Source organism: Prosopis cineraria, unplaced genomic scaffold (assembly GCF_029017545.1).
Source record: "Prosopis cineraria cultivar Desert tree isolate PC_DT_omini unplaced genomic scaffold, ASM2901754v1 PC1, whole genome shotgun sequence".
In the NCBI taxonomy this organism is placed as follows: Eukaryota; Viridiplantae; Streptophyta; class Magnoliopsida; order Fabales; family Fabaceae; genus Prosopis; species Prosopis cineraria.
In genome coordinates, this window is record NW_026555332.1 from 55,097,033 (window position 1) to 55,119,133 (window position 22,101).

The following is a 22,101-nucleotide window of genomic DNA, read 5'->3' on the forward strand; positions in this document are numbered from 1 at the left end:
CCTTATTAAAAAAAATTATTATTCATAGAATTAGGCTTTACTTTTAGTCTACTATGGGAGTACTTGAATCAGATGCCATATTGCAAAGTAAAAAGGGAAACACATACTGACACTAAAGGTGAAAGATGTGAAAAAGACACCGTTTTCCTTGGACAAACTTACCATACAAACTTGGAGAGATGTATTACCAATGTATACTATCTCTCTTTTACGGACATAACTTGTAACATAAATCACTACATAGGAAAAGCTTGCGTTCATGGGATAGGGTAGATGATTATTTTTCTTGTAGCTCTATGAGTTTCTTGGAAGGGGAATGCTTCCTTTGTTTGATAAAATGGAAAAGAGCTCCTACCGTCAAGTATTGGCTTCACCTTGTCACTCTCAATGTCAGGCCTTAATTTTTCTAATACGCTCCCATCTGAAGTCACTGCAAAAAAGTTATCTTTTGAAATTTCAGAATCAAAACTAAATATTTGCCACCACTCTGCCTCCTTCTTTAATAACTTTCAAGGCTCATTTAATTTCCCCTAGTTGTTACATTAACAGAGTTACTGTCAGCATATCTAGTCTATATAGAAATATTCATGACTAATTTCATATACTGATATATCATAAACTAAATGTCAAAATTCTAAAAGCTTGAACTCTTACCTACTATATCATAAACTGCATTAAACTTTTTTGAAAGATCTTCATATTTCTCTTTTGTGTAGTCAATGGGAAAATTAACACCCAAATTCCTTAAGAGCTCTACTTTTCCAATGCTAGAACTAGTTGCTACCTTGGATGTACCATAAACATGCTTGGCAAGCTACATTAGCTCTCAATCGGAAGCAAACGCATTAGAAGGTGTAACGTCCCAATATAAATTTTAATAGTTAATTTGGGTTAATAGAAATTTAAAAAAAATAAAAAAATAATAATAATTAAAAAAAATAAAAAATAATATTATTAAATTATTATTATAATAAAAAAAAGGTGTAAAAACAAGAAAGAAAGGAAGAAAACGTGAACGCAGCCGCCGCCTCAACAGTAAAATATAATAATATAAAAAAAAAGAAGAAGAAAGAAAGAAGAGAGAGAAAAGAATAAAAAAAATGTGTGGGACCCACTAAATTTTTATAAAAACTCACCTTCCTTCATTTCCTCATTCATTCCTGCGCGCGAGCTGAGGCGGAGAGAACGCGAGTCACCGGTGCGAAATATCTAAATTTTTAAGGTAAGAGTTTTTAATAGGATATTTAGGGTGTGATTTTAAGCTTTTCAAGACTAAGTAAGTGTTCTAAAAATTTTTCTTAGTCATCCTTCTTCTTTGGTTTCTGAGTTTGTAGTGGTAGAAAATTTAAGATCTGGAAGAGGGATGAATTTATGTTGAATAAATATGGTTTTTGAGGTTGTCAGTAGTATAATAAATGTTATAGAGTATAAATTTGTTAATGATCTTTGAATTTATGGCTTATGGATCAAATTCTAAACTAGATCTGAAAATATATGTTGATTTATTGAGGTTTAGATGATTATTTGGGATGAGAAATGAATTATTATGGCTATAGGATTATGATTCTAAGCTAGAGACTCAATTTTTAATTTTTGAGTATTTTAGGTGCGAATTTATAAAATAAAAAGAAAATTTTGATAATAGAAATTAGTTTAGAAGTTGATTTTTAGATTATTAATGTTTATTGATAATTAAAAGAGGAGTTAAAAATTATACTTAATAGTATTAACTATAGATTTGTATTAAGATTGAGATTAGGAATTATGTTATATTTTTAATTCTATTATTAGAATTATTTTATTAGTTTCAAAAATTGAAACTAATATTTATAAATAATATGTTATTTGTAGATTGTATTACTAGTGAAGATTGTGGTGAGAGAGAAATTTTAAGGAATAATTTATTGAAAAAGCCACAAGGTAACCATGCTTTTAATTTGTGATTAGTGTTACTTCATGTTAATTGGGTGATTATTGAGAAAATTATGAATTTTGTAATATTGTATAATTATGCAATATTATTATGAATTTGTTTGATTATTGTGGGAGGTGTTGGGAGACTTGCTATTGTTGTTGTAATTATGTACCACGTGGTACGCCCCTATTGGAGCTCAATAGGTGGCTTGTAAGGGCTCGGGCTAATCTACCTTTGGCCGGGTAATTTAGCACCGAGTGAGGGCTACGGCTCGAGGTTAATGGAGGGATATAAGGATGGTTGTTTGTGTGTATTGTAATATTTCTTATATTTGTTGGAATTATATTATTTTTAATTCTCACTTAGTAAGCACACACTTAACTGTTTGTATACACTATCATAAATTGGCTTTGGTTACTGAGACTTTTGAGTCTCATTATGTGGTTAACAATTTTCAGGAGAAGAGCCAAGAGTGACACGTGGAGGAGTCCCAAAGACTTAGTGGTATAGATCCACTGTCTCTTTTGGGTATTTAATTTATGATTTATAATGTGTTATATTGCCAATATTAGGGCTTTTTGTTTATTGTCAATTATATGAATATATAAATGTAATCATGCCTTTCAAATTATTTCTATTTTTGGTACAATTTGGATGACTGTAATTTTAATATTTGGTTTACTTTGGATTGGTTAAAATGGCATGATTATAAGGCCAAATAACTGGCTTGTGTTGAAAATTGACTAAATTACTTATTTTACTTGTTGGGAGTATAAGGATGGACAAATGTGATTTAGTTTACTTGTTGGGAGTATAAGGATGGACAAATGTGATTTAGCCTAATGGCATGTGGGAGGTAAAAATTTATCTGAAATGTTATAGTGTGTGAGTTGAAGCCAATTATAAAATATTTTATATCGAAATTATTAATATAAAAATGTGTTGGGTAGCTGTAACCCAACTATGGTTGAGTTAAATTATTAAAAAAAAAATTTTGGTGTGTTACAGAAGGCCTAGCAAATATATCCTAGAAGAACAAGAGAAGCTATACTGATCTTATTGAGAACTTTATTTTGAATCGTAAGTAAAATGGTCAAAGACTGAAGCAAGGAACAAATAAATAATTCAATACATGACGTGAAAGAAGTAAGCATATTAGCATATCAATAATACCTAAACAACATGTGAGCTAACTCTACCAGCACCTTCATAATAAGGATGGATTTCGCAATAGAAAACTTAACATGCTGGAGGCCTCCATGAGCAGTCTCGATGGCTACAGGAAGGCTAGCAGCCTTAAGGAAGCTCAGATTTAATGGCTTGTGAGATAACAATTTATCTTCTGCAGTTGTATACTCTGCCAAAGACCCAACCCCCGTTAGATGATCCTAAGCTATCTCATTGATATTGCCATATACTTCATCCCCAACCTTGAATTTCTTCACTTGGCTGCCCACTCTCACCCCTATCCCGACGACACCGTATCCTGGAGTGCTCTTCACACCCCACCCAAGAAAAGTAAAATAATTACCCCAAAATTAAAGTCATTCCTATTACATATGATATAAGATTACAAGAGAAGGAACAGATTCCACCAAAAACAAAAAGCAAAAGCAAAGAGAGAAGGAACAGATTTATTCATACAATCACACAACTTCATTATTTTCCTATATCCACATAACAATCGAGCTGATTATCAAACTCAAGGGCAACATATTCAAAATGGTTAAAGTAGTGTACAAGCGTAGATGGATTGGAATAAAAGAAACAAGGAAAGAAATACCATACAGGTAAAGGAGAGTCATGGTCCTTGAAATAGCCAGCCATTCTCAAGCAGTCAACAGATTAAGGGCGGTAGCAACGACCTTTATGAGAACTCTATCATCTTTAAGTTGAGGTAAGGGAAAGTTAGGATCAAACTTGAGAAAATCACTTGGTTTCCCGTATTCAGAGTAGAGCTAGGCTTTAATGGTAGATGATATGGTTGGGGTAGAAACCTCAGCCACGATAGGTGAGAATGTTTTAAGAAACAAAGCAATGAAAAAAGAAATGGGAGGAAGTCAAAAATTTGAAGAGCAATTCAGTTGACCATTGGCCAAGAATCAACAAAACCTGGTGAGATATAGAGACAAATTCAACAGTCTTCCGTTGCCTTATATTTTAGTCTTGGGGGAGGAAGATTTTTGATGAATTCATGTGTTGGTATTTGTTTATAATGCCATCAATTTCATAGTGCATTAGTACAAGATATTTACATAAATGAGACTTTGATCCGTTTATTCTTTTTTTTTTCACGACCAACAATAATTCTGCTTCGAGTTTAGTGACCCATCCTGGCGTACTCCTGCATGATTGCATGTATAGAATTCATATTTTGTTTGTAATATTTTCATAATTCACACTGTAATATTTAAATGCTATTAACAGTATACTTCATTTTTCAGATTTTACACGATACATGAAGCTAATCATGAAAAGTGAGAGCAAAGAAATGTAATAGAAATATTTATCAGCAAAAAAAATTTTAAAATTGTAAATACAAACAATTTCTAATGAACGGGGCACTTACGAAAATCCTGTTGACCGTATGATAAGACTTTGACAATTGAACTGTTTGAATTCAAGGTTAAAATATTATTACATGGAAGTCACCGTTTATTATGGAATAATAAAGTTGAAAGAATCGAAGTCATGCTAAACAGATAATACGAAGTAACAGGGTTTGAAGCACAAAATAACCGGATCAGGAACCTTAACAAATTTATTTATCCCACCAATAAAAGGTGCCACGGTCACCAAGTAACAAGACAAGAGTGCAATACTGTGCCAAGGTAAAACTGCATATAAACCTACAAACACAAAGTTTACACTTCAAATACAGAGTAAAGGAACCACATCGATCTGGAAGTTATTTATTGGCAATCATTGTCGTCTTCTCCGTGAAAAACAAACACCCAACAGTTTACGTGCGAGCAATCAAGGGATGGGGTACGTGGATAACTACTTTTCCAAGGGTTCTGTTCGTTTGAAGATGGCCAAATGCTTCTTTTGTACAAAGAACGAAAATGGACTCTTGGGGTCTAATCTTGGTGTCACCTTTCCACCTTTCATATATGGCCTTGGTCTCTCTAAGATACTCCCATCTGAAGTCAGTATGAACGCAATGGCCAGTGGAATCCCAGGCTGTAATATTGTCACCACCTTGCCTCCTTCTTTTACTGCCTTCAACGCGCCTTCAGTCTCCCCTCTTTGCGATAGCACCAAATTAAATTTCACTCACTGCTAACATATTCATTTACATCTTCATATTCAGTATTTGAATCTCACCCACTGCATCGTAAACAACATCAAATTTTTTTTTGCAAGATCTTCATATTTCTCCTGTGTATAGTCAATCGCCAATGGCTGGAGTTCGCAGCTGGAGACTCGACTTTTTGAAAATAAAGTACGTCGCTCAACAAAATAGAGCTTTGATTCGATCACTGATGACAAGTGCACCGGGGTGCTCCGTTTCCTTTTATGGAAGGTGCAAAACTTTGCCTTTTCTTCTGAATTCTTTGTTTATGGCAATACTAAAGACTTTCCATAAAGGAGTACGGCGAGTTGGACTCACAAGTCATAGTGATTGATCAAATTTTAGACAAAGAGAGCGAGGCAAAGCCATTCTACACCAGGACACCATCTTCAGGGAAGTGCATTTTTCTTAAAATAATATCAATAACAACTATGATGATGCTGATGATGTATCATGAATAATTGAGATAAGAATACATAACTTGTTTTTCATATTTCATAAGCATAAGAATGTTTAAATTGGTGCACTATCAGTGCATCGTCATCTCCTTCTCCTGCCACTAGTCAACCTTGTCAATGATGAAAAGCGATGAGCGGTGCACAAATTATTTAAAAGAAAATAAACAATATATTCATGAAATGTTTTAAAAATTTTATAGACTTATATTTTTTTTTGGGAGAGAATGATAGTCAGGTTTACGATAATTTTTTTTGAAAAAATAAATTAAAAATATTGATGATAAATTTAAGTGTTTCAATTACAAATAAGATATCCATGTTTTAAATGTAATTTTAGATTATAATTATAATTTCTATTTGTGTTGTCTAAATAGATATTTGTAACTCTCTTTTTTTAAGTTATAAAAATTCAATTATCATTAATTAAATGTCTTGGGATTTAGCCGTTATTCTTCATATTTTTGCCTAACAGTATATGTTTGGATTTCAATTGACAAAAATTAACTAACAAAACGTGATAATGTTTGAATAATATTTTTTAAATTAATTTTGATAATTGAAAATGTTTGAGTAATTTTTCTGAATCAATTATAAAGATGAGGGGGAAATGAAAAATGCTCAAATGTTAAGAATTGGTTCCCAAATGGAGAAAAAAATAGCTTCTCCAAAATAGAGTTTTGCAAAATTAAGGGTGTTTGAATAAGTTTTTGTAAAATTATAATTTTGGTCTCAAGATTGATTCCAAATGAGAATCCAATCAGTCCTTGGAATTGTGTTGCATGCACCAACATAAAACTACATATAAAACCAAGCTATACGTGACTTGTCCAGCATTTACAAACACCCATGGAATTAATCGTTCATTAATTTCTTAAATTGATTCATGAAAAAAAGTTAAATTTTATATTTTTTTACATGTATGGAACAGTTTTTTAAAAGTAAAATTTATATTTTATAGAAATAAGATCGAAATTCTCTAGCCCAGAGAAAAATACTTATCGAGACAAAAGCACTCTGGGGGTCGACACCTTTGATATGGATATCCGCGAAAAAGGAAAGAAAAAGGGTCTTAATTTGTTTTATCTGGGCCCGAACTTGATCCAAAAGAAATAAATTAACGGGCAAGATCCGCACCCTCCGTGGGCCATGCTTGAAAGGATTGAAAACCAGACCCAGACCCAGTTGTGCTCTCATGTTTTTCCTCGTAGCTTTGCTAGTTTCTATCCCAATTGGCTCAGGAGTTTTAGGGTCCAACACTGCCTTGCCTTCAACTTTCAAATCTCAAAGTATGGCCTTAATGTTTGGTCTCTCATGTATTACAGCTCTGTGGGGGTCGGCGTGGGTGAACTAGGCGTGCATCCTCTTCTCTATTTCATTGTGGCTTCCCATGTTCTGTGTAGAGTAATGAATGAGGGTTCATACCAAAACATGGATCAGTAAGGTTCCTTGCTGTGTCACTTTGCATTTGCAATTGTCTGGCAGCTTCATTTGCAATATTCTGAGTGATTGCATTAGCTATTTAGTTTGCTAACTTAATAAGGCATATTTATTTGCCATACCTTTTTTTTTTTTTTTGCGTCTCGTTAAAGAGAGCTTGATCCATTTCGTCATATCACGCAAAAATGACCATCATTTTTTGCGGTATCAAATAAAAATAACTATCATTTTATGCTTCCCAAATCTGAAGTATTTTATTTAGAAAATCTAATAATAAATGCATGTTTTTATCATCAACAGGATAGAGAAGAGAGAAAAGCGGGTGAAATTATGTTATGTCGCAAAAAGAGTGTTGGGATTTTCAAGAGGGGATGGATTCACCAGTAAGTTCATTTTCCCCCATAGGTTTTCAATCTCATTATTCTACCAAAAAATATAAATATTTCTTTATATGCAATAATTCCATGACATATTTAACATTAAAAAAAAAAGTTATCCTGTGAAACAATAATAGATTGTGTATTAGATTATGTGATCATTGTGGGTTGATTTCCTTTGTCCTTTTACTTGTTCCGTTCAATCATAACAATATCACACCAAGATAAAACCGCTCATACAAATACATAGTCATGAAGCACACGTAAAGATATAGAGTAACCAACCACAACAACCACATCATGCAAACTTTTATTACCGATCTGCATCGTCGCCTCCCTTGAACAAGCTAAGCATGAACATATTATATTCCACAATATAATGTGAAGAGTGATAAACTAGTGTTTATGGGATTGGGTAGACTACTATTTTTCTTGTGGCTCAATTAGATTCCAGGTGGGCAAATGCTTCCTTTGTCTGAGAAAATGGAAACGGACTCTTGGGATCCAGCACTGGCTTCACCTTGCCACTCTCAATGTAAGGTCTTAGCTTTTCTAAACTAGCCCCATCTGAAGTCAATATAAACATGATTGCTGGTGGAATTCCCACAAGAGGTACTACTGATACCACTTTGCCTCCTTCCTTAATAGCCTTGAATGCTCGCTCACTCTCTCCTGTTTGTCATTAAAAAAAACAGTCTTTTTCGACGGATTTTTCGGCGAAAAAGCCGGCACGCTCAAGCCCTTCATAAGCAGTCTCTATAGCTAAAGGAATGCTAGCAGCAATAACAAAGCTCAGATTTGGAGGTTTGTGGGCCAAACAGTTTCTCTTCTACAGCAGTGTACTTAGCCAGAGATCTAACCACCTTTAGGTGATCCAAAGCTTTCTCATTAATGTCACCGTACACTTCATCCCCAGCTTTAAATTTCTTCACTGCACTCCCTACTTTCACCACCACACCAGCAACATCATATCTAGCAACACTCAACACACAACAATGAAGAAGTGATGAGAGTTTGATGAAAGTGCATTGAATATAATTAAGAATGAGGGGAATGAAGGGCTCACAGGTAAAGGAGAGTCAGTGTCCTTGAAAAAGCCATTCATCCTCTTGTAGTCAATGGGATTGAGGGAGGCGGCGGTGACTTTGAGGAGAACCTGATCGTCGTTGAGTTGAGGTAAAGGAAAATTAGGGTCAAAATGGAGAACATCTGATGAGTTTCTATATTCAGAATAGACCCAAGCTTTCATTTGAGAGGGTATGGCCAGAGTGGAAGCGGCAACCATGAGGAGAGAAATGATGGAGAATCAAACAAACTCTACACAGTGACAGTAAGAACAGAGGAGCAATGAAGATGATCAACGTAGAAACAAGAGCGATGGAGATTCTAGCCTGAAATGAGTCGGTGAACATGTTCGGCTATTCATCGAAATGAATATTATTCTGTAGCAATCATGGTAGTATGGCATGGCACTATGGTAAAGCCCACTGACACTCAAAGATAAAGCAAGCGATGCGCGTCAGCGTGTTGCTATTCTGAGCCTCACTGGCATTTACGGGCAAGTCAAATTTCAATTTTGAATTCATCATCCTTTTCCTTTAATATACGTGTCTTGCCCTAAACAGGCTCTCTCGTGTTGAGTGTTGACATTCATTTGTTGTACATACGTTTTTTATGAAAAATTCACCTGTAACCCAGGAACACATTGCCGTAAAAAAATGTCAATTTTATTGACTTTTTTGTGTGTCCGTTTGGCGTTAGACCAAAACGCTAATCTGCTGAAACTTATTTTGTAGATAGCAGTCATCGTGATGATTATATTTTTCAAGAGATTGAATAACAAAATATCTCTAGTAACACAAATTAATAGTAGAGCCCGCCAACTGATAAAATGGATGAAATAATAAATAATAGAGCTTCGATCACTGGTGACGAATATGGGAGGTGCAAAACTTTTCGTTTTCTCCTGAATTTCCTTTTTTAGTAAGATTGTGACTTTCCACAAATGGGCAAGGTGAGTTGGACTCACGGGACACAAGTTGCAATAATTGATCAAGCTTTTGACTCATAAGTCACAATAATCAATCAAGTTGGACCCACGAGTCATAATGATAGCGATGATGATAATAATGCAGTGCAGTATCCGGAAGACACCTAAGTGATGGCTGCAGTGGCTTCAGCCTAAATAATTAGAATACCATTGAATTTATATTTTTAGTGTGCTAAATTTAATCAAATCAAGACAAATAAAGTTTGGATTAACAATATGGCTAAGAATAAAAATATAAAAGTTTGTTAAACGGTAAATAATGAGTTGAAAGATAAAGAAATTGACTCATCAATACATATTTTAGAACGTGACAAACATCATATTCATCTCATCGCTGGAAGCATAGATTATTGACAAAGCAATAAAATTTTATCCATCATAACTATATATATTTATCTCGTAAGAGCAGTGTTTTGAGAGAGAGAACTCTTATATTGCGTCTCGTTTATTTTATTTTATAATGATTCTCGAATAATAGCTCACAGATATTGCAATGTGATCTCATCTAAAAAGAAATGAAATTATCCTTTTGTTCTTATAATGAGATGAAATGAGATGATTATTATTCTCAAATAATAGAACATGATATGTTATCCGTGTCTCTATTTCATTATTATTCTATTAATAATCATTCCACTTCAACCAATTAATATGTGGTCTAAGTAGGAAAAGGTTGATCTTTTATAATGTGACAAATTAAGATTCACATTTTTTTACTAAAAAAGGGTGCCTACATTTTTAAAAAAAGTGTCCACATTAGGCTCTTTTGGTTATTGAAACTGAATGAAAAGGAAAAGAATGTATTGATAGTGAACAAAATAGATTAAAATGAGGTTGTGTATTGATTAAAAAAAATAAAAATTATAAATAAGTGAGGGCCTTGGAGTGATGGAAAGGTAGCAAAGAAGATTGATTATTTTATTCATGACAATTCCCATTCTCATCCCTCTATCTATCATCCTATTGCTTTAATTTTTCTACTATTGTATCTGTCTTTTTATCATTCCACAAAGTTTATTTTAGTTTATTTTGCTCTTTATAAATTATTCCATTCCTTTCCATTCCTCTTCAATAATCAAACGGACCCTTAATGCCTACTAACAATTAAAAAATCATCCAATTTCATGTCATTATAAACATAACAAAACACCCTCTTTTTTAAGAGTCATCGACATGTGTTATAAAAACAAAGTGTTTGCGTGTATCTTATTATTTCTTCCTTGATTTTCTGTTTAATTATCTTATCCCCCAAACCCATTCCATTAATGGGGATGGGTTTATTCTACTCATTATCATAAAAAAGCGCTTGATTTTAGGATAATCATGCTAATATATTAATATAATGAAAAAGATAAATTACAGTGGGATAAAATAATAAATTATATGATCCTTCAGTCATCGGATCAATCACTGGAAGAAAAATAGTGGGGGAGCTGCAACCAAGGCTACGGGAAAATCTGTCGTCCCTCCATTGTTGTGTTTTACCTAACAAAAATTCCATTATGAACTTTGAAAGAATTCAAAATAAACCGCATGATGTGTGATTTATGAATACCATGAGTTTTTATACATTTGACATTTCACGTCTTATTTTTACGTCACGGAACATATATCTTATTACTTAACTACATGAAATTTAATGATAACTTATACCATTCATTATACTTTTAAACAATATTATTTGTTATAATTAAGCTTAGTTATACATTGATATATAATATAATGAACATTACAGTTATTACATTGATCGAGGTTGATGAGACCACGCTGATGAACGGCGATTAGTCCTTGCACCAGTAACGTAACAATTTCATTGGTTCTTGAACCTTTTTTTATTCAAAAAAATATAAAAATCAGTGTTAGTGCTCCCATATTTTAAGTAGTTTTCAATTTCCCATTCCCTCACAAATTTGTTTCTGCATTCGTCCCTGACTTTTCATACACTTGTTTCTGTTTGTCCATCCTTTTTAGTTGGTGTGGTGTGCAGTGATGCTTTTGGTTCTGTATCTACAGGTTTGACTAAAACTGGTGTTGGTTAAATGTTGTGGTCTTGTGCTTTTTTTGGTTTGTTTTGTTTGTATTTTTTTGATGAGCCTTTTTGGTGTGTTAGTTTGTTTACTTAGGTTTTTTTGAGTATTTTTTTCCCCCGACTATTGGTGTTTGTAATTATCTTTTTGTAATTAATAAAATTAACTTTTTTTATCAAAAAAAAATTCGCTTACCCATTCAGAAAGTCAAAAGCGGGTAATTTTTTCGTTTTAAATTTCTCTTTGCCTTTTTGTATAAGCGTGGAATTTTGGATTTGGCTTTTAAGAAAAAAAAAATCTGATTGGATTTGGATTTTGGGTAACCATGGAATAGACGATTCGATGACCTGGTTCCCATTGCCACGTAACAGAAAGAGCCCAAGTATAGAGGGGCAAACCGGCCCCATTAGCTCTCAAAGACCCTTTTAACCTTTAGCCTAACAAGTATGGATAATAATTAAAAAATATTAAAAGTGAGTTTAAGATGCTTTATACCTGACCGGAACAGTTAGATATCAATTTCAATCCATAATTGTATTGGGCTGTAAACAAGGAATGAATTCAGAATTCATCATATGAGAGGCCATAATTAAAATGTTATCTAAGGTTGACAATACTTCTGACATTTTATGAATAAAATTATATTTATTTAAAAAAAATTTTGGGGCGTGGGGGCCCACAGCCCCTGCTGGCCCCCTAAATTCGTCGTTGATTATGGAGACCTACTATGCGTCATACTGTGTATGACCGTAGTTTCTTATTCCGGTTTTTTTTTTAATTTTTGTGAATAATGTACTTCGTTGTTTTGTCTATTCTATAGGGCCAGCCCTAGTATCGATAGCTCAAGAAAATGGGCTTTAGTTTTGCTTGATGGATGGACTGGTTTCTTCTTACTATTCAGGTAGATCAAATATTATCGATCCAAAAAACGGGAAGAAGGTAGAATGAATAAATATTAATCTAAATCAATATTACTAATAGAAATATATATTTTTATAAATCATATATTACTTATAAAATGTAAAGAATATTAGTTATAAATCCTAAATCATATTTGAACAAATTTGAAGCTCCCGCTGTAGGTCCGAGGAAAGTCAAACAGAGGCTTTTTTTTTTTTTTTTTGGGTTGCCCAAGGCATTTACCACATATGGCAATGACTAATCTCTTCGTCATGGGGTCTCCCACAGGAGAGTAAATGACTAGTCATAGAATTCTCTTCATTTGTATGAGCGAGGAATCAAACTCCCCGCTACACGTTTAAGGGACGAAGCGAAATAGCTACTATGCCATGCTCACCTGGTTATTTTTCATGACTCATCTTGCCGCATGGTGTCGATTTTACCGCTATGCCAAGGCTCACCCTTCAAGATATTTTTGTATAGACTTAGTGTAACGTGTTGTCTATATTCCCTCCAATAAAATTGTACTCCCTCTATCTCAAATTATATGATACTTTTAAAAGAGTTTTTTCATCCCAAAATACAAAACAATTCGGATAAACTAAGATTTCATTAAATGCAATAATTTCAATACTATTATTTCTCTCTCTATAATTAACTTCCGTTAATTCTCTTTTTAACATATTAAATAATGGGTATTTTAGAAAGTTTATATTTTTATTTTAAAAAAATAAAATTTGTTAAGTACATTTAATGAAATTTATTGATATGTGAAATTTTATCTAAAAATATTTTATAATTTAAAATGAAAAAGGTACCAATTTAATTAAATAAAATATCATATTTTATTATTTTCAATAACTTTATCTTTATAATAGAATGCTTATTAAATTTTCTATATTTTTTTCTACTATTATTAATAAAAAAAATTAATGTACATTTAATGTTATTGAAACATGGATAAAATTATGTACCAAGTTCATGCAAAATTTTGTCATCCCCCTTATGTTATATATAATATATTTCATCTCAAATTTTATCGCATAAGATCTAATTACATTCAAGTTTTTCTCTCGCTCTTGCATATATATTTTTTTAAAATAACTGTCAGATATAAAATTATCCTCATTTTTTATTTGGATTATTATTTAAATTAAAAACAGACAAAATAAAGTAAACTAAATGCAGATTGTTTAAAATAATTTTCTGGGTCCCAATTGATGATAAGAATTGAGCGTGGTTCCGTCGCCTACAGCCAATTACCCAAGTACTCGTCGGCCGAACTTCATGTCACAGGTTTGGTGGGTTTTTAAAAAAATAATAATAATAATAATGGCAGGCCTGTCAGCCACTTTATTGCCCTGCCCACGCGCGTGACTAATCCGGACTTGCAATTCCATGTTCACCAAGATTCTGATAATCAGAGCCGGTAATCAGAATCTGATTGGCGAAACCATGTTACGATTGAGGTGTGATTCCGTACACCCTTTACGCCCCAAATCAACTGCTAACGGGCAGCTTCTTTCTACAATTCCTCATCAACTTCTCTCTTTAAGAGATAGTCAACTCTACTAATAAAGTTAAATCAAAATCTATACAGCATTCGGCATTCCTCATAAAAATACCAAAATAGGCAACTAATAAAGACATGCCACAGGAGAAGAATTCTCCCTCCCCCTAAACAATCGTGTGAGATAAACTTGCATCAGTAGGTAAAAAAGACAAAAGAGTCAACAGGTTGTAAACAATCTATTATACAAATCTAGATATAAACATTCAGTATCTTTTTCTATTTCTGTACAGAGGTTGAAAAAGTAATACATCTCTTCAGAAACGAATTTTCTTTCTGAAATTTGAAGGCATTCAACTATCGGGCAAGATGAATAATTCCATCCATCAACAGACAGAAGAGTGTGCAAAGGGCAGTCATTTAAAAATATAAACTACCTGAACTTGCAAAGGATGTAACCAGAGACAACAGAGATTGAGGCAAAAGCCACGAACGCAACAAAGGACAAAGCCACAGATGCATTAGCCATCTCTGGGAACACGTCTTCACCCCAATTGGATTCCCATTCATAAGCTCTTGTAGCAGCCGTTGATGATGCAGACATTAGAAGATAAGTCAAGATCTGCAATGCAACCAACCACCTCAGCAGCTTGCAAGCAATATAAGCATCAAATTCTGGAAAATATAGCAATTTAGACTGCATTTTATAGGAAGAAAAATTAGAATGATGAATAGTCTAAAACTTTCGATTACTGTAACGCGTTAGTTTCATGGACCTGAAGACTAAAAAGTAATTTATTTCAAATTGTTAAGAAGGTTTTTTTTTTTTTTTTCCTACAAGGAATAACAGGGCATCATCTAGTCATCGTTTTCTCATGGATATAAAATAGAGTTGGAATTGGGAACTACAACTTACCATTCCTTGATCTATTAGAAAACAAACAAAAGAAATTACCAGTATCAATATTAATATAAATGTAATACTGAAATAAGTGGCACTATTCGTAAGTTGTAGATAGCATGAAACTGTAAAAAGCATGGCTTGTTCCTCATATTGAATAAAATCCATGGGACCTCAATTGTTACTAAAAGTTTCTGAAGTAAAGAACTGATCTGGAAGGCCTTAATGCTCAGGTAAAACATATTCTTTCACTTTAGAACCAGCACTAGAACAAACAACTTTAAGAAAAGAAAAGACAATTAAAACGACTTTAAGAAAGCAAAAGGCAATATATAAACCGGGGGAAGGCAGCAATAGAAAGGCGTTCAAAAGTTGTCCAAGACCTATTTAATTTATAATCTCGCGTGGCTTATCTCCATGAATCAATGCCCACCGATCAACACAACAAATTATGCATTGCTGATACCGAAAGCCAAGAGGGTCTACGTTTTGCAGAACACTGGATATCACATGAAACAGATCTCAGAAAGGGAGGACTGTCTTACCTGATCCATGGAAAAATTGAAGAAACCCCTTAGACGATGCTGCAATATGTATTTTCCGGTGATAAGGTACTTGACTAGACCAATTACTTGCAACCCAGAATAAACAAATGCTATTACATTAACTGAAAAAGTATACCTGCAATCATACATTGATTTTTTAAAAAAAAGAAGAAGAAGAAATCAGTGCTAGAACTTTTCAAAGATAATAATTCACGAATATAGACCATGCTGGCAACTTGGCAATAAAATAAACCTAGAGCTTGAATTACATGACATATGAAGGGAAGCAATTTGTTCATATGATCAGCAAAATTAAACCAGTACTGAGATTTGATTAGCAACGTACCTGAATTCCTTGTACACGTAGAAGGAGTCCAGAGCCCAACCCTTTTCCCTATCAGCTGCCAAAACCGAGAGAGAGGCCAAGCAGAGAACAGAAGCAATGATCCTAAGCCCCAACAAAGCTTTGTTCAACTTGCTCTCTTTCTTCGACCTCAATAAACTGTATACGTCTGGCCTTAATCGCCGATTATCGCTCCCCGCGAAGGCGGCACCAGTGCCTTCTTCAACATCATTGACGCCCACGACACCTTCTTGGGCTCCCGGATCTACCTTGGTAACCACCTTGGGCTCCACCTGAAACCGATTAGCCACCACAACCGGCGATGCAGGCTTTTCCGGTGGCTTCGGGGAGAAACGATGCTCTTCCACCGGAGGGGCTCCATCAGTGATGGAGCAGAGATCAGAGGAGATCGATGAATCCGGCGAGGAGCGGGGAGGCGAGTTTTGCGGCGGAGAAGAGAAGCGTTTGTCGAGGGTGGGAGAGGGGGAGCAGTGACCCTCGGAAATCGGCGATTCCGTAGAAGAATGGTCAGGCGGGGACGGTGATTTGCGGCTCCGAAGATGAGGAGCCTGCTGTGCGAAGGATGGGGATGCGTCAGGAAGTGTGTGGTCTTTCTTCTTCTGTTCGGAGTCGTCTTCGTCTTTGAGCAGCGAATCCTTATTCGTTTGTTGGGCGTCTTCTGCTGCTTTTGCTTTCGGTTCCAGTTTCTTCATGCCTTGCTCTGAGCCTTCACCCATGGGGTTTTGAAATCGGACAAATTTGACGAACGGCACGGTCTTCGGTCTTCACCTTTCAGTCCACTTCTGTTCTGGCGAAGAACTGGAGGTTGTTTACTTGTGTATAATTCAGGTTTCAATAAAATAATGCATCTTTGGGAGAGAAAATAAAAATAAATAAAATAATGCATCGGCGCATATATGTAAAAATTTTGAACAAAAATGAGCGTGGCTGTGTGCCACCCTGCTGTGTGGTGGGGAATATGTGTGTGTGTATAATAGATAAAGATAAATAATAATATTAAAAAACAAAAGTTTACACTACATGGTAAGAAAGTCTAAAGGATGAGGATGTAAGTAAAGTTTAGGGGTTCGATACCCAAACTCTAAAACCCGATTGTTAAAAATTAAACTTGATTCTAAAACTCGATTCTTGTTTAAAACATTTAGGATCGAGCTCTTAAACTTTTTTTTTTAAAAAAAAAACTCCAACATTTTAATTTAAATAAAATATTTTATAATTCAACATGAAATAAATTAAATTTCACATAAAATTTAATAAATATTTAAAATTTTAAATTTAAGATGAGAATTAAAATTTTTATAGATGTAAATTTAAAATCTCCTCATCGTCATCTAAAAATAAAATGTTAAATCTCTTGTATGTAGATTCACTTATTGAAGATGAGAGTGGAGATTCAATGTTAATTATCTTTGTAATTTTTTTTTCATTACCTGCAATAGATATTAACTAAATTGTGTCATTATTAATTAAATGTGTGTGCTTATCCATCTTTCGTAAAGTTTATTAAGATTAGGCTCTCAAGCTCAGTTGTTTTAAAAAATTTAATTTTTAAAGCCCCGAATCCTTATTTAAATATCTAACTTTAAGTAGAGATAAATTTTGTGAAAAATATTAAACTCCACGGTGCTTAGTTTGGTGATGTCTCGCATTAAAAGAAGGAGCAGATAATATTTTGATAATAACCCATGAAAAAAACTTATTGTGAAAGGCTTAAAGCTTTGGGAATAGATGCAACATTGAGAGATGGTATTGTGGGAATGAGCCTTAATCCATGTTAAAGCAAGTAAGCAACCCAGGCATAAAGGAGATTGAAAGTTTGAAACAAATGGATTGCATGGCGATCCGACCTCACCACTTGATACTATATAAAAAAATATAAATTATAATAAAACAAAGACAAGCATAGAGTAGTTTCTTGACTCTTATATTTCTTTGTTCTAATATTCCTAATGAATATGGTATTTTTCTATGGTATTCCAAATCCAACCACATGGAATTTTATCATGTGGGCAGGGTGAATAAAAGAACTCGCCCATGGTATTTTATATTATATAATGGTATTTTATATTATATAATATCGTTACAGTGAGTTGTCAGTCCACGCCAATGTATTATAATATACACTTTATTAGAGTTATGTTATTATTTATAAATTCTACATAGTGTGACATGTGTTTCAGATTCTATGCAATTTATAAGAAATACTAGAATCTTATTGTTTTGTTATGTACAAAAAAATTACGTAATAGAATTAAATTAGCGACTAGAGAAAAAGAAAAAGAAACAAATCAGTGAAGGGAATGGGCACGTAGAGAAGGAGGGGAGAATGAGACATGTAATGCAACGAAGAGAAGGAAGAAATAAAGAGAACAACCGTAGGAGAGATCAGCTGAAAATAGTAAATAAAAAAGAAAACAAGGCCATCATGCTTGGTCGAGAAATAGGATAGGGCTTGCAAAAGTCTTTTAATCTTATCTGATCCAGTTTAATTTAAAATGGTCTCAGTCTGTTTGGTATGTATAGTCATTGGTCCTTTATGATCAAAAAGACTAAAAATATCAGACTATTTTTTCGAGTTGAATTGGACAAGAGACCAAGCATTCGAACCACTTGGTCCAGTCCAGTCCTATTAATTTTTTTATTATAATTATAATTAATTTACTTTTTGACAAATGTTTGAAGTGTAATTGATACTAAGAAGATAATTGTATGAAGATTTGTTAAGTTTGTTTCTAAATTGCTGTTATAATATAGTGTTGTTGAATTTTGTTGAGTACTGTTTTTGTTAAAGTTATAAATTTAAATCATTTGAACTACAACAGAAATATTTTTTTTGTTGAATTTTGTTGAGCACTGTTTTTGTTAAAGTTATAAATTTATATCACTTGAACTACAACAGAAATTTTTTTTTATTGTTGAAAATTATTATAGATTTATTATTATTATAAGTGTTTTTACTATCTTAATTGAATTTATTATGTTGAAATGGATTATTGCCTCTCATAGAATAAAAAAAAAGGAAAAAAAAGCTAAGTGAATATTGAACTGACAGGATCAGCCTCCCAATCCTATGGATCAAGTCTAGTCCTGTTAATCTTCGGGTTATTACTGGACAATACTGGACTATGGGTTGCCTAACCCAACCCTTTTCATGAAAGAAACCAAATTTTGAGTTAGAATGAAGTTCAGTACCATTTTATCTTTTATGTAGCCCTAAAATAGAAGTGATATATATATATATATATATTGTACAAGGAGTGATATTTTCTCTCGTTCTGTTTGGCTTTGCTTGGATGGAAAAATAGGGTAGCAAAAATACAATGAATTTTCCCCTTCACCTCAATCCTCACCTCAAATGGAGGTGTTTTTTTCCCTCTCCGTCCCCAGTCCCCTCCTTCTCCTTCGCTTCCCTTTTTTTATATTAAAATTCTAATAAAAATTATAACTCCTCTCCTTCCTTCTTCTCCTCCCCACGACCAAACACGGGATTGCATTGATTACAGAATTGATGAAAGTTAAAAAAGTAGCAAAGAATGACGAGAATGACGCCGCTGACTGACGAGGCACCAGGTGCTCATTAACTGGGCTAATCATATGTGGCGGAATAGTCAGAGATATTTATCCAACCGGATGCGCATGCTATGCAAGTGGGCCCATCAACAAACCAAGCCGACCTCAATGAGATCGGACTGTGGGAGTCGCCTGCGAATAATTGTATTCTATTTGGTCACACGTCCTAATTGCTTTGCCTGGTTGGGTTTTTCACTTTGAAAGAACTGGAATTGTCACGTTCGCCTGAATTGCTAATATTCAATATCATCATTTTGATCACATAAATGGTTATTTTGAGATACGTAATATCCAAAAACAAGTATAGATCCAGGAAAATATATTGAAAGCAGAGCGTAAACAAGGATGATTTTAGGGGTAGCTTGACTTCTGGGAAATTAAGGAATCAGAGTAAAACTTGCTAAGAATATGTTATTTAAAGAAAACAATATCTGCAACCAAAAAAGAAAGAAAACAACCCTTTATCCAAAAATTAGAAGCCCGACTTCCAATAGATCACAATAAGTACTCAATAAAAATATTCATGTTATAAATACTAAAACTAACAATTCTATAAACTGTTTTTGGAAAGTTAATTCATTATTACGTGTACTCAATAAAAAATAATTCTTCAAAAATATGATTGGTTGAATCAATTAACCTTTTACTACATAGACAGGAGACACTTACTTTTACAATTTAGTGAATTACAAATGAAGGACTGGCGGCGGGGAGATGGCAGAGCCAAATTGGACTACTCTAACTCTCAATAATATAAATGAAATTTACTATGAACGTGGGCAACCTCTTTTGCCCCTTTTGGGGGAAGAGGGTGTCTCCATTTCTCTTTCCTTCATTTCTCTCCATTTCTCTCCCATCACCTTTGGATTAACCCTTTTCAATGGTTCAGATTTAATTTTAAAAAAAATTGTTATTTTAATTTTATATAAAATATATAAATAAAATATTATAGTTTTAAATGATTTAGATTAAACTTTAATAATTTAAATTTATTTATACACCTTTTTATAAAATAAAATAATAATTTTATTAAAGCCTCAATCTGAACCGTTAAATTTTTGATCCAAAAGTGATGGAAGAGAAATGGAGGGAAATGGAGGGAAGAGAAATGGAGACACCCTCTTCCCCCCTTTTGGTTGGGGGCGGGGGCCTGCATGTCCGAGATAATCATATAATAAAGGACTAGCAACTCTAGAGCCTGGTCACAATGCACAGTCGCTTTATTGCACGTTCAGATTTAAATTTGATGAGTGATTTATTTTTATTTTTATTTTTATTTTATTTTGAATTTTTTGATGTCAATTTTTATCATATGTAGTCAATTAATAATAAAAGCTAATTTTTATTTATGACAAAGACTAGACTGTACATTTAAAAAAAAATAAATTACATAATAAATAAATTTATGGTTTATAATGTTATTTAATATAAAGTTCAAGGATAATTTACCTATTTATTCTAAAATTATTAAATCAATATTATTTTTAATATTTGTTGTGCATTGCATGGGTGTGAAATGGCTCATTTATTTCAGCTTATTTTATAAAAATAAATTATTTTTAAAATATATTTTATGAATTTTTATTATGTTTATTTAAGCTTTTAAAAATAATTAAAGTAAAAAAAATTAATTTTTAATTATTTTTAGAAGTTACTTTGAGCAGCTCCTGAAACTAATCTAATATGAGTATGATAGATGAGAACAAGTGTTTTAAAAAGGTAGAATGGACAAAGATATCATAAATTTTTAAAATAATAAAATAAAAAAATTATTTTTATAAAACAAAAATAAATAAATGTATAGTAAAATTAAAAAATAATTAATAATTACCTTTTTATGATTGTAACCAAATAAAAATAAGTTCTGTTTTTTATAAAATTTCTACAAAATACATATCTTTTTTTATAAAATATTTAAGCTGTAAAAAAATTACATATTTTTTAATTTTAAACAAACAAGTCTAAAATCTAGTTTGAGAGCTTCTTAAAATTTTTACAACTATATTCCTGGAATGCAAATCAACATATATAAAATAAACCATTTTTAAACACATTTTTTATTTTTATCAACCAAACTTTCAAAATTCGTTTAACATGCTTGTTATTTTTTCAGGAGTTATGCTTACAAAAAATGGCTATCGAAAATATCAATATGATTTAATATTTGCACTAAATTTATCATCTTACACGGTTTAATTATTAAACATGTTATATTGGTTGACGCTGAAAAAGATGAAACTTATATATTTAATTTTATATATTTAATATATTTTTATTTAATTAAATTAAAATATGCAGATTTTAATATGTTAAAATATTAGCAACAAAGGTTTATTATGGATTAAATATTTATAAAAGATACATGTGTCATGATTTAATTAAAAATAAGCACCTTAATTATACATGACTAATTATATAAGTTTTTGAAAAAAAATAAATTTAATTCCTTGCATTTTGCTTTCATTTTGCTGTAAATCTTTACACTTTTTTCAATATTTTAAATTTTTGTGCTTTTATTTTTAGATGTTTTAGATCATTCCATGAACAAAGCGTAGGTATCTTGAAGCAACTCAAAACATCTAAAAACAATAATATAAAAACTTAAAACATTGAAAAAATGTGTAAAAACTTATAATAAAATGCGAGTAAAGTGTAAGGATTTAAAATTATGTGTTTATTAAGTTTTTTTCTTGAACAAAATTAGCATAGAGATGTTTTGATACATGCCACTTTAATTAGAGTAATTTGAAAA

At 32.6% G+C, this 22,101-nt stretch overlaps 1 protein-coding gene and 2 pseudogenes across 2 annotated transcripts; all 3 read right to left on the reverse strand.

Annotated features, from left to right (window-relative positions):
* Positions 1-257: 257 nt before the first annotated feature.
* On the reverse strand, positions 258-3,924 carry LOC129302670 (2-methylene-furan-3-one reductase-like; annotated as a pseudogene).
* Positions 3,925-7,921: 3,997 nt separating this feature from the next.
* Positions 7,922-8,782, reverse strand: LOC129302680 (2-methylene-furan-3-one reductase-like; annotated as a pseudogene).
* Positions 8,783-14,195: 5,413 nt separating this feature from the next.
* Positions 14,196-16,648, reverse strand: LOC129286447 (CASP-like protein 4A1). 2 transcript variants are annotated; one of them, XM_054922731.1, is made up of 3 exons: positions 15,762-16,641; positions 15,416-15,551; positions 14,196-14,591 (listed from the first exon to the last, which is right to left on the reverse strand). In XM_054922731.1, exons 1-3 carry the CDS (start codon positions 16,493-16,495, stop codon positions 14,403-14,405), a joined length of 1,059 nt encoding a protein of 352 aa, XP_054778706.1. In that variant the 5' UTR covers positions 16,496-16,641; the 3' UTR covers positions 14,196-14,402. The 2 variants fall into 2 exon arrangements, with proteins under 2 accessions (XP_054778706.1, XP_054779438.1); XM_054923463.1 differs by having other exon boundaries at positions 14,449-14,644; positions 15,762-16,648.
* Between the last annotated feature and the right edge of the window lie 5,453 nt (positions 16,649-22,101).